At 39.9% G+C, this 13,490-nt stretch overlaps 2 protein-coding genes across 3 annotated transcripts; one reads left to right on the top strand and one right to left on the bottom strand.

The window, feature by feature from the left end:
* The first annotated feature begins 841 nt into the window (after positions 1–841).
* On the top strand, positions 842–3,828 carry LOC108876252 (Krueppel-like factor 10). Its single transcript, XM_051075766.1, is given in 6 exon segments — positions 842–880; positions 1,597–1,827; positions 2,019–2,365; positions 2,367–2,790; positions 2,792–2,957; positions 3,123–3,828. Coding segments are annotated over 6 exon segments (1,455 nt in total). The 3' UTR covers positions 3,371–3,828.
* Positions 3,829–4,192: 364 nt separating this feature from the next.
* On the bottom strand, positions 4,193–12,935 carry LOC108876307 (antizyme inhibitor 1). Of its 2 annotated transcripts, none has more exons than XM_051075997.1 (12): positions 12,703–12,935; positions 10,914–11,035; positions 9,455–9,665; positions 9,070–9,243; positions 8,496–8,668; positions 8,209–8,343; positions 7,950–8,031; positions 7,720–7,794; positions 7,341–7,506; positions 7,084–7,199; positions 5,586–5,800; positions 4,193–5,474 (listed from the first exon to the last, which is right to left on the bottom strand). In XM_051075997.1, the coding sequence occupies exons 3-12, from the start codon at positions 9,554–9,556 to the stop codon at positions 5,360–5,362; spliced, it is 1,353 nt and encodes a 450-aa protein (XP_050931954.1). In that variant the 5' UTR covers positions 9,557–9,665; positions 10,914–11,035; positions 12,703–12,935; the 3' UTR covers positions 4,193–5,359. The 2 variants fall into 2 exon arrangements, with proteins under 2 accessions (XP_050931954.1, XP_018521265.1); XM_018665749.2 differs by lacking the exon at positions 12,703–12,935 and adding an exon at positions 11,807–12,035.
* Positions 12,936–13,490: the final 555 nt, after the last annotated feature.

Here is a 13,490-nt window from a genome sequence, read left to right as displayed (position 1 = left end):
TCTCTTCAAATATCAGCTTGTTATTACACTCCATGTTTTGACACATTTCTCCCTTTTTCTTACATCAGTGTTTTAACTTATTTAATGCTTCACAGTCTGCTATCATTTAATTTTCAATTTGTGTGAAACCTCTAAATAAATGAAGTTAGGCCTTACTATTGACAAATGTTGTCAGAGTGGTTTTATCTCTCTGAGGTGATAGAGTTCAGACATACACCTCCATTTAATATCAACCACATATTGAAGAGAAGTTCTGATAATATTTCAGGGGACAAATTTTGGTCATGCCTAAAGACAACAAACTATTAATTAGATCAGTTACACATCAAATTTAATGGGGAATGTTTTCCAGGTCTGAACCCCTACTTGTTTAGCCATGACCTCCAAATCTACTGTGAGGCTACAAAATATGATCTTCAGTTTGGAAGTACCTATGTTAAAAAGCTACACCTTGCTAATGGATGATCATCTCTTTTTTTTTTTTTTTTGTTTTTTTTTTCAAATTTCATCCCTTTAAAACATGATCAGTCATAATAGAAGGTGTGTGTCTGCTTTGGCAGAAGGTGGGGGTGAAGTGACTCATCCAAGGAATTGGTGTGTGTGTGTGTGTGTGTGTGTGTGTGTGTTGGGTGGGTGGGGGTGGGGGGTGATTGAGGGGAGTGTAGACAAGAATGTTTTTCACACGCCCATGCTGTTGTGTACCACGCCGTCTCCACGGTGCCGTCAGCCCTCGATCACGCATCGAGTCCCTCTCCCATTGGTCGGTGCCCAACACACCTTTGCTCATTATTGGGTGACACGTTAAGCCACGCCCTTCCTTTCCCCCACCGCATTTGAAACGATGAATGGGAACGAGGCTGACGAGAGAATCGGGAAACGTGTAATTTTGGTTTCATGTATTCACATAAGACGTAAGGGCGAGTGGTCAGCGGTTAAACCGGGATCCTGAACACCTCACAAACATAAGATGTAAGTAGATCATTTTACCTCCTTTAGCTTGCATGACATCTCTTTTCCTCTGATAAGTTGAGTTGTTTTATTTAAGTTATATAAAGATGAAATGTTAATGAAAAAACACCAATTAACTGATAGTGCGGTTGCTTTTGATTTATGACAATAGCTGCCAAACCTTTTTATGACCTTTTTATTAAGCTCATATCGCAGAGTCATAATTAAATTATCAGGTAGTGATAGTTGTTGGGGACTATGATGATAACTATGTAGTCGGTGTGTGGTGGTCAGGGAGGGGAGGGCTTTGTAGGTGTTGTGTAGCTGTTTGTGTAAGCAGCACAGTTGGTGCTTTTGTCCTCTCTAGAAGTAGGTGAAAGGGCCCCAGCGCTGTTCAAAGAGCAGCAGCTGATCATGCTCAACTCACATGCTCCTTTACTTATTCTGTATATGTTGGTGAATGGCAAAATCAATGCGCTTTAAAACTTTGATTGAGTACTGCTGAGATGCTGAGAAGTATGGCTGCTAACATAATCTATGAATGATTGTATAAGTATTCTAGAAAAGTTCGTTACAAGATGCATTATCCAAATCTAATGTAAGAACTCTCTATTGTTTTGTCTTGTGCTCATTTTGCTCTTTTACCAGATTTACAACATGGATATTGAGGAGCTCCACTCGGACATCCAGAGTGAATTCCAGCACGTCTCTATGGGTGCAGGTGACATGGAGGCTGTGGAGGCTCTGATGTCCATGACTAAGCACTGGAAAAGTAGAAGCTTCAGGCTTAGACACTTAAGACCCCTGACTCCGTCCTCAGACTGTTCAGAGGACGACTCTGCCCCCCCTGGGACTGCAGTGCTACAGGATCATCCTTTGGTAAGTGATCCATACGGGCTAAGAGTTGTCATGTTTTAGGCTTTTAACGACAAGGCTACTGTAATTTAAGTTTTTGCAAACCTGGTCTAGAATATGATTTTGGTCTTTTTTGCAAGTTTAAGTTTGCCAGTCAAAAAAAATCCTTTTTTGGTCAATAATAAAAAAAACCTTCCTTTCTTCTCAGTGTATGACACCACCATACAGCCCACCCCACTGTGACGCCAGCCATCCACCCTCAGCAGCTAACCTTGCATCAACTCGAAGTAGCCAGAAGTCCGACCTGGCAGCCAACAGAAGAGACTCATCCACACTCACGTGCTGCTACTTCCCAGCAGATGTTCCAGTGCACCAGTGTGATCCGCCACACTGCGGATGGCCTGCACTGCTGCTGTAACATCCACCCTGTCCCGAAGGAGGACAGTCTCACCCACGTTCATACAAGAGACTCTAAAAATGAGCTGAACTTTGAAGATGGGCTGAACAGTAGAGACTCTGAGAAGATTATTATAACGCACTCTGACTCTGCTTTGCCTAATGTGGCTAGAGATCAGCCAGCCCCGAATGAGTCTTTCAGGCCCAGGTGATAAATCAAACACACCTCAGTCTGTCTCCTCTGTCCCAGCTGGTGTTAATGGAGTCTCTCCTGTGCCTGTCTACTGCCAGATTCTTCCTGTCTCTTCTGTTCCCACCACTGTTGTGCAAAAACCTTTCACAGGCACTGAGAGTCAGAGGCAACACCCACTACCTATAGCATCAGCAATTACAACTGTGCACGTAGCACAACAACAGCAGCACAAACAACAACATGCACTACCGCAACCACAAACCCAAGCGGCATCCTCTGCCCAGGTCTTCCTCCTTGGGGGACAGGTTGCAAAAGGCCCCCTAATGCTCCTTGTCCCTCAGCAGGCTGTTCCGACTCTCTACGTTAAGCCAGCGCTGGTGACACCTGGTGGTACCAGGTTACCAGCCATCGCCCCCTGCACCTGGTCACACCGTGTTGGAGCAAAGACACAGCCCCCTTCAGCCTGAGTTGTCCCGTGTACGCAGTCATATTTGTCCCCATGAGGACTGCAACAAGACCTACTTCAAGAGCTCCCACCTCAAGGCCCACATGAGGACACACACAGGTAAGAGATGAAGGGTTGAATACTAATTGTACTGTACTTCTGGTGTCGAGGAAGTGGATATTACGTATCAATTCTCAGCTTCCTGTGCAGACAGTAAATTGAATGACATTCTCAGTGTATGCCTCAAAGTCCTCAATTTCCATTTCACTGTCTGTGTTGAATCAGGTGAGAGGCCCTTCAAATGCAAGTGGGAGGGCTGTGAGAGGCGATTCGCTCGCTCTGATGAGCTGTCTCGCCACCGTCGAACCCACACAGGAGAGAAAAAGTTTGTCTGTCCCATGTGCCTCACCCGCTTCATGCGCAGCGACCACCTGGCCAAGCATGCCCGGAGACACCTAGCAGCAAGGAAGACGCCCTGCTGGACATTAGGGGTCACCCAGACTGCTGACCTCTCTGCTTCTACAATACTCTAAAGGATCCAAATGAGACGCCAAAGTAAAAACTGTGAAACTGTACAATTGAGATTTTTTGTTGGTGGGTCTCACAGCACAGAGGACTGTGTGCCTAATTTGAACAGTTGCATAACACTGCTAAACCTAACAGTAAATTAAACTGCATGTGAAGTCTTTGCTGCTGCTGCTGTTGCTTAATAAGTATAGTTGAAAATGAACGAAGGTAATGAATCTGTTTACATTTGACTTCCAACTACTGTATTTCCTGAAACAGAGCAGTTACACTGAAAGTATCAAATGTACATAACACTTTTACAAATCATGCTAATTGTATGTTTACCTGTCAGTGAAATTTGACCAAAGAACATTGAATAGTTTTTCTTTTGTGGCATATGAGAATCTATTTGTTATACAACAATTTTGCACAGTGCTCTTTTCTTGGAGGGAAAGAAGAATTCTTTATTAAACTTGAATACATATTTATTTTGTCCAGATCTCTTTATACACCAATTACACCTGGCATTAAAGTGCTATCTGCATCTGGATAAGGAAAAATGCATGCTAATGCAAGGTGTAAATGCAAAGACCCATGGGTCAGACATCATCATTCAGATGACACATCCAGAGAGATAACATATTTCACATGTAGTGATATTGTGAAGACTGTATATTTAGCTCCTCAAATCAAATCCCCTTTGGCCTGACATCATTCAGAATAAGAATTGGATTAAGAAACTATTTGAGAAAGAGGTATCAAATATTTAACTATTTCTGTACAACAGCAGTGGGATTTCACTACAACATTTATGGTCTATCTATGGTAATAAAACACAGACATAATGATTCACAGTCCAGTCAATGAGGTGTTTATTACTGTTCATGTTGACAAGCACAGCTACTAGTTAATAACAGGCAAATGCCCTGATAATTCATCATGCCTTACACACAGATTGGAAGACAAGCTCACAGGTATGATACACACTTTGCAAGTATACTTGCAGAGTCAGACAATGTAAAATTCTTTAAACAGTCATAAATGTTGAAATATATTCTTGAACAAATACAACAAAAATGGCAAGAGAGTAAAGCTTCTAGCTTTTAAATGATGCTTTCTTTACAAAAAAAAATGCATTTCATGTCAGCTGATCTGTTATCCATCAACACTTCCCTTGTTCCATCTGCAGCACATGCTGTTTGATAAACCTGCTTTGCTATGTTGCAGCATAGCAGTCACCTGCTGGTCCTTCACTAGTTTGGGAGCAAGCTATTTAGCACCTTACTGAATTCCCAGTTTACACTGCCATTAGCTTTCCAACCACACCAGAGCAGACACACAATTTTTTCCAGGAGTGGTGACACTGCACATTGATCACATTGGCTTCATTTACTGCATCAAAAAGATGAGTGAATGCACATTCATATGTGCAGCAAGTACAGTGCTGCAAGCCTCCAGTTTAAAACACTGATACGGAAAACAAATTTTAAAGGTAATAGTGGAATCAAGTTTTTATCACACAAAATAAACTATACAACCAATTAAAATCATGAAAACACATCTTGAGGCAAAGCACCTCATGAGGTCTCAGAACTCTGTTTCTGATTAAATACAATGCTTCACTCTGGGATACATATCTTACTCATAAAGACTGGCAACAGCAGTGGAGATATAGATAATAAATCTGTCAAATATAATTATTTAAAATCATTATATGTCTACTGTATGAGAGTAAACTGTAGTGCTATGGGATGCCCAATGCAAAGGGAAGAATGCATTTGTCTTTTGGAGTCATCCATTTTGTTGCACACTAATAAATATCTACTTGGGTTTTCCAGGTCTAACCACATATTACACTGTACATTGGGGTTTGTGAGATGAATTCAATCTGGTCCCAGAAATTTCAAGCACTATCTGCACTGTTAGTTCTGTTCATCTCAGCGGAATGTAGAACAGAGGAAAGCTAGTAGCTGAAACCAGTAAGGGAAGTTAAAGCCTTCCTGGCCTGATGTCTGCTAAGCTGGGACAGAGAGTGCAGCCTCTGTTTGGCAGGAATTGAGGAAATAAGGGACCAATGCGAAGTTCTTTAGTGTAGCCTCATGGGTGACACCAGTGTCCTGCATCTCAAACCTGGTGGAAGAAAAATAAACCTGAGTCAACTGCACATTTATACACAGGAAATAAGGAACTGTGATCTCTGAAATGCACTCCAAATGTAAAAAATATGTCACCTGTCCTTACCAGTCTCTAGAGGAGATGACATAGTACACAGGGGGTGGGGATGAGTCAGTGGTGGTGGAGAGTGGCTGACCCAGACTGTAGGCCCCAGCATGGGTGAACATGAGCCAGTCTCCAATGTTGAGCTCAGGTAACAAACAGTGCTCCACTACCTGGTCCAGGTCATCCCCAGAGGGACCCCACAGGCTGCTGCTGAACACTGGAGCATCCTGGGATGTCTTTTGATAACGCACGAAGAAGAGAGCGATCTGTTTGTACGTGTATCACAACAATCCTTTTCATTAAACTAAGGTAAGTTGTGAGAGTAAACAACTCTTATTGGATCATCCTGTATAAATAAAGTTTGAATGAATAGATAAGTTATCATTACATCTAGGTGAGTAACAATTCAATCAACTCATGATTCCGTTCAATACATGATACAGGGCTCATGGTTCGACACATCTAAGGCTATATATATGTATAATGAAAGAATGAAAACAAACTAAGACCTTTGAGTTTATTTATACCTTCTTAGTGTAAACTCCAGTTTTATATAGTGTTTTCTTTATTGTGAACTAAGGTTAAAATGTCTGGTTACAGTGCCAAAGAAAGGATACCATACTTTCTGGACTATTGAGTGCACCTGACTATAAGCCGCACCCACTAAATTTAAAAAGAAAAAAAAAAAGTACATATACAGGCTGCACTTGTCTATAAGCCACAGGTGTCTAAATGTTTTTGCAGCATGAAGCTCGTTAGCCCGTAAAAATCTATAAATTAGTAAGTTTCAAAGCGTGTGAAAAAAGTAGCGGCTTATAGTCTGGAAATTACGGTACTTTATTAACCAAAATATAAGGAAATATTTTTTCCCCTGAAACTTAGGTTTAAATATGTGGGTTTTCTTACATCTTAGGACTATACAATTACATTTCCATTCATTTTGAATGATTTTGAATGGAGCGGGTACTAGTGTAACTATGGTCTTTTAGAGTGGTGGTTTTGGATTGTTTGTAGCCTTCTTATGTCACTAGGCTAGCAAGTGCTATCAGTCTGTGTATATTGAGTATTCCAGAGTTTATCAGCCTTAAAAGTGTTTGCTTAGTTCAGTTTAACCTGAAAAGGAGTTTCTGAAGCTGTTGGAACATGTTCTGCTCCCACAGAGAAAATAAATTCAAGACAAGTAAAAACAATTTCACAATGTCTCCTAATGTCTTTAGTGCAGAAATGAAATGTGGGAAAAAAACAGCCAACAATTAAAGCTGTTACATATGATGAGCCCTGAAAAAAATTGGCTGTCAAAGAAAATTATTATGCAAGAGGAATAAGAGTTAGAGAGTGATCAACTCGCTACAGTCACTAAAACAGCTGATTAGTCACTCACAGAAGTATAAAGGATTACTTCAGGACACAGCGCTCACTTCATCAGTCACATCACAGTTCATTTATTTCAGCATTATGATGGGTATGTCATGTTTTCAGAATCACGATGCATTGTGCCCAGAGAATTTTTGAGACTTACCTTGTGAACAGATGGAGCAGCAATCAGTGTTTCAGAGAGTTTGCTGGAAAATGATCCATACACTCCCTCATTCATGTAGTACTGAAACTCTGGCTCATCATTGGGAGATGGATCATCTGTTCAGAGAGATAATTAGATAGATTCATTTTCAAACAGTTTATGACATTTGTGTAGTTCTCTTTGGCTCAGCAGTTGAGTCATATTCCTCATTGCTTGTCAGCAAATCAGCCTTTGAAAGGGAATATGAGGCCACTGACCATGTGCCTGGTCCTGGTGATCTCGTGCCACCACCTCCTTGGAAATGACGTTAACAGCCAGGGTGAAAGCAGAGGACACAAAGAAGCTGCCAGGTTCCGCAATGATGGAAACCCCAGTAGAAAGAGGGAAGTATAGGTCCATCATAGACATGACTGCACTATTAATCTGCAAAGAGGTGACAGTGGTAAAAAAATCTGAAGCAAAATGGGCAGGCCTTCAAAATTCACATTTAACACAATATAAACCCACAGCAACCTTGGAAGATTGGTTTAAATCAGACTGGGCAGCATGATGTAAAATATATAACAAGGTACATTTTGAAAACTGTCTCCCCATAGTTTCAAGAGAATGTAATTCAGCAGACAGAAATATACTAACAAGTTCCAGCTGGGTCTCAGAGCCACTGAAGCCGCCTCCAATGTCCAGGATTTTCATGTTGAAGCCAATTTCCTCCTGAGACAGATGCAGGTTTGTAAATGTGTAACCAAGACACTAAAAACAATCACGAGCGTCCAAAAGTCGACAGTGTGTGACAGAAGGTAATGGAAATGGTAGTCACTAAACTCAACAGTGCAACAAGCTACATAACAATATTTAAGATCACTTACTGCCATATCAAAGACACAGCGGGCATCAGAGATGGCATGAACATACACCTGGTCATCTTCACAGGAGCTGGAAATGTGACACCTGTGGGGTGGTGGGGTGAGGGTTTAATGGTCATTTTGTCACCTTAACAACAAGTTAAATTTTATCCTGCAGTAGGTTTGTAGGTTAATTTTAAGCAGCAGTCTTTGTACGCAATCTGTACTTGCATTTCTTCAAACTGCTTTATAACCAGTGACAATACATTTCTGCAGGCCTCACCTGACCCCTACTACCTGCACACCCAGTTCCTTAGCACTCTCCAACAGATGCCTGCAGTCCTTAAGGGAACAGCCAAATGTCATGCTTATCTCATCATCTGGGCTAGATGCCTCTGTTGACACCTGCAGCAGCAGCCTGAATAAACACACAGGAAATAAAGAACCTTGTTAACTCTTCTGAAAGTAATCCAGTGAGTTACATCAAAAGGCAAGCACTAAATCAGAAATATTCTGCTGCCAAGAATATCTTTACAGCTTGATTTGATAATACTAATACAAAACACTTACTTGGCATTGGGGTGGCAGCGAGAAATCTTGCGTAGCTCCGCTTCATTATCACACACCAGAAGGTCAATGCCGTTCTTAGCAGCGTATTTAATCTGAGAGACTTGTTTGCAAACACCACCGTAGATGATATCTTCAGAGGGAATACCATGGCTCTGCACCAGTTCAAGCTCAGACTGACATACAGAGAGACAAATACCGAGGTGTATTCCATTAATACACAGTATGTGGGCTAGTGAACACACATTTCATCACATTTCATGTCAATCCTGGTTTACCATATTCCAAATAAACAGTATTTCAAAGGTGGGTACTGAAGTAAACTGACCACTTGCTGGTGCCTCTGTAACTATTCAACAATATTATTCTACATAAATGTACCAGAACTTGCTGGGGGGTTTGTATATAATTGCCTGAACATAATACCCTGTAAAATGAGGATAGTAACTAACTGGGCAATATTTTTTCTAAGTATGCAAGACTGTGCATCCTAAACAGTGCATACTGCAATTATGATTATTTTTTCTGGAGAAACCTGAACTGACCACAGTGATTTTACATGTTTGTGAGAGAGTACCTTGTTGGTGCATATGAATCCAGTGCCAAGAGCAGCAAGAACTTCAATAACAGCTGGACTGCTGTTGCATCTGACAGTATAGTAGGGTCGAATGTGAGCCATGTGTGTTCGCCAGCGAACATGCTGCCTCATAATGACTCCCAGGTCTGCCACAAAGAATGCATTCTTCTCAGACTGAGGAAGAAGGGAACATACATGTGGATGGGTCAGAAAAGCATACACACTGCAAGCTTTTGTAAAATGTGTCTGTATGTAACATTACCATATATAACAAATAACGCAACACAATACAATGACAGGTATTTGAGAACATTATGAGACAGTAAGAAGTCCAGGTTAATAAGTACATGCTAAATGTACATGTTGTTACAGTGAGATTCCTTACCAGAGTTTGTTCATAAATGTGGTTGTCAATTACGTCACAAAGTGCTGTGCCTCCCTCCAATAGGCCAACAGAATACTGTGGTTCATCAGCGATTCCCTTCATCCTCTCAACCGTTTTCCTCTAATCCGACAGGCATAAAGAATGTGGCTAATCTGTAGTGGTCTTGCTTGTTTGCTCTCGAGCCCCTGGGGTCCTAGACTTTTGCAACAAACTGCACAAGAAAAGAGAAAAGTCAACATAAGACACGAAGCTCTATAAGCCAAACAATTTAACTGTGTTTGGACAATAGATATTTGTTTATGTTGTCCAACACTCGTTTATTCATTAGCTGGAGACTAAAACTCTCTGATGTGATCTCCAATCAAACAAGTTATTTTCAGTGAGCATCCAATCAGACCACAGAACAGGTTCCATGTAATGGGACAGCTCTGTGGAAGAGGCCTATTCTTCTGAAAAGCCACTGTGAAAACACAGAGTCTGGGGCACAGGGTTCATTTACTTTACCATCAATTACTCCCAACAATCACCATTAATCCCTGAGCTGGTGACCCGTAAAGGTTCTTTTTGATGGCATTAAACAAGGTACAATACTGTCTGTGTCCGAGTCACAACTTTACTTTCAATAATGTTGCACAGTACGTCAGAGAGCCACAGTAGTGACTGGACGAGACCTGAAATGACTGTGGTTTTGGGAGGTTAAATGGGGAGACTAAACAATGTGCCTAGAGAGGCTGCTGTGTTATAGACTACTATGACAAGCCTGATACAAACAAAAGAATAAACAGAAGGAGAAAGGTAAATTTGCAGTACCTCTTTGATTTCATTGTGAAAAAAACTGAATTACTGCAATTATAGAACCAATGTGTGGGCTTTATTAAAATCTCTGCTGAAACACTTGTTAAGAGAGGATGGGTGATGGCTCATCCCTATCATCTCTTTAAAAATCAACCAAGACCTTATGTAACATGGAAAATGTTTAACTGTATTTCACATACCATCTCCCCCTTGAGAGAAGTAATAGTAATATAGGCATCAATATGCATTTCACATTTCATCTGCAAATATTTTTTTCTTTACAGCAGCTAAATCACACCAAGAGAAAAACTACTGCAGAAAAAAAAATCAGTCCAGAGCACAATGTCCTGTTATTTTAGGATTAGTATTTTTAGAAGTGCTAAAAATGGATCTAAAATATTAGATTTAAAATAACTACAGATTGTTTGTGACTTATCTGAGGTATGCTATTTGTTAATATGGCAATATTCCTTCTGTCAAGAATCTAAGTGAAGCAATTTGTCACAATGTATTGATAAATAATGCAAATCCCTACAAACACATGGACAAATGCAAAAGAAAACGTGTTTGTTTGAAATATGTCTCTGCTACAACAATATACACAATGCAATCCAAAAGGTGCATTAATTCTTCAGTTATATGTAGTTACACCTAATTTACTCACATGGATAAGTCCTGGGATGAACTTGTCCACTATCAGCTAGGATCCCAAGGTGGCTCGGCGTTGAAGTCAAATGGCTCTCGGTATAGAGCTGCCCCTAAATCCTCTGGATAGTTGTTGTACACCTGCAAAGGGACAGATGAGGACAGGACACACAGGAATCAGTCATTGACAGAGAAATAGTTCTAATGAGGAGAGCAACTGTTTCTACACTGAGACATACTCCAGTCTACCTTTAAACCTGTGCACTGTACCATCAAATCCGTTAGGGGTAAGGTAATACTGGTATGTAATTCAATGGACAAAATGAGGGCTGAGTGTTGAAAAACACTGACAGGAGAGTATGGAAATTGCACATTAGTATAAAGGAAAAAATGTATTTATGGTTTACTTTATATCTGAAATAATTGTTTTTTAAAGTTTGAAATGGTACTTTGGATCATGGTCCATAATAAAGTACTGAACTGATGCAATCGTGACTGGCAGTTTTGCATCAACTGATTTACGTTTCTATGATAACAAAAAACAACGGTAGACAGTGTCTCGACACTCTTCAAAGGCGTGACTGGCCAACTACCACACTGCCTGCTACTACTTTTAAACCGTAAATTACGTGTCTGATTTAAGTTACTTAAGCTACCTTGCTTGCTATTGTAACAGGTCGTTGAATTCATTGGTAACGTTAGGATTAGCGACAGCTAGCTACCTAGCAAAATACATGGTACATATTTCTGCACATTACTGTGTACGTAACGTATTTCAGTAATAATGCTACTGACCATTATGCTGTCTTCAATTCATTATAGCCAGCACTTGTGGCTTATGCTACATTACCCGGTTGATTTAACAAAATGCTAACTAGCAAGCTAACAACGCGGTTAGCTAATGTTACTTACGTCTGCTGAAAACCCAAAAGAGGGGACAGAACGCTTTTTCTTTTTAGGCGGAATTTTTAAAGAGTGATGGGATTACAAGAAGAGAAAAGGATAACTGCCATGGACGTGGTAGAAAAGGTCGACTTTTTGTTGTTGTTCGATGTTTTATAGGTGCTAGCTAGTACGGCTCATTTGTTTTGACCATGCAGACGTCAACAGCGGAGGTCGAGTGAGCGGTGAGACGGACCTACAGACGGTTCAAACAGTAGTGTCAAGCACACCAAATTTAACAGTAAGATATCCGGTTAAAGTATCAAAATAAAACCCATATTCACAACATAATGACAACGTTTTTTGAGTAATGACAGACACCGATGTGGAAATATTTCTGTAAAAATATCGTTTCCAGTAAAGCTTTCTTTGGGGATTTTTTTTTCACGATTAATATGACTTAAGTAATAATAATTAGAAATTATATTAACAATTTCCCTTTCTGAATGTACCTAAGTGTGGAGGTTATGACACATCTTAGATGGGCGGAGTTTAGAACTGTCAAAACCAACAATGACCTCAGTTTTCCGACGTGATAATAGATGTCATGTGGAGCATTTATTAACAAAGCCATGAATTACAACAATAATTATCCCCCAGTCGAAGTCGCAGTAGTAATACTAATTATAATAATAATGTGGTTTTAAATACATAAGTTATTCTTCTTTTATTTTACAGTTCAATACATATTTTATACTAATTTACAGTTAGCCTATATTCTGTACTCTATTTATTATTCTCTATTTTTACAACACTATTTTCCAGAAACTGAAAGTGAAATGTATCCTTATCAACTAAATTACACCAGGGTTGACTAAAATTGATATTTCTGTTCAATAGGCTGGTGTCACATTCCTCAAGATTACCTGTGTTATGTCTTCATTGTGTTTCCCATGGCTCAGTAATGAGGAGAAAATGCTGTCCAAAGGAGTTTGCAGAATTTTCCTTTTTTCTGTAGCCAAAATCAACAGTTACAAAACATCAATCCCATGAGTAATGAGCAGATAGATGCATGTGTTTTGTCTTCAAGTTCAAGCTCAAACTGGATTCTGTCGTCCCTTTGCCTTTGTTGTTGTGACTTTGAGAAGTTGTGCCTGCCTCTGAAAACGCAGGGTCTGGGTCAGTGTTTTTTTTTTTTTTTTTTTTTTTTTTTTCAAGGAGATACATTTGCATTTTTCCCTCCTCAACAGTGGAGGAGGAGGGTGCCAGGGAAAGCTCAGCTACTGTCAGCTAAACAGGAGGGTAATGTTTTTCGTAGGGCTATTTTTACTCCATATCAATAATGACATCACTCTGGTATTAAGAGATCAACACACCATAAGTATATCAGATGTCATTAAAATATCCATGTGTCTAATTGTCACTGGTAACAATATAATTTCTTTATGGATTTTTTAGAATTATTGGGAAATATATCTATGAAAGTAGAGTATTTATTAGTTTGCCTTTGGGATTTGTATTTGCTCTAGCAATCCACTTATACCTGTGTCCTGGAGTCAAAGTCCATTTTAGTCTGTACAGTTTTTGGCAATTCAGTGTGGCAGTGTGAGCATTTCTAGGCTTCAATAAACATTTCATCAAACATGTAAAGACCTAATTCCTACATGGAGATTATGTGTTTACTTTGTACAGAGCATAAATCTTCACCATCCTT

The sequence above is a fragment of the Lates calcarifer genome, linkage group LG15 (genome assembly GCF_001640805.2).
Source record: "Lates calcarifer isolate ASB-BC8 linkage group LG15, TLL_Latcal_v3, whole genome shotgun sequence".
NCBI lineage: Eukaryota > Metazoa > Chordata > Actinopteri > Centropomidae > Lates > Lates calcarifer.
The sequence above is the reverse complement of the archived record's forward strand: the minus strand, read 5'-3'. Positions and strand labels throughout refer to the sequence as shown.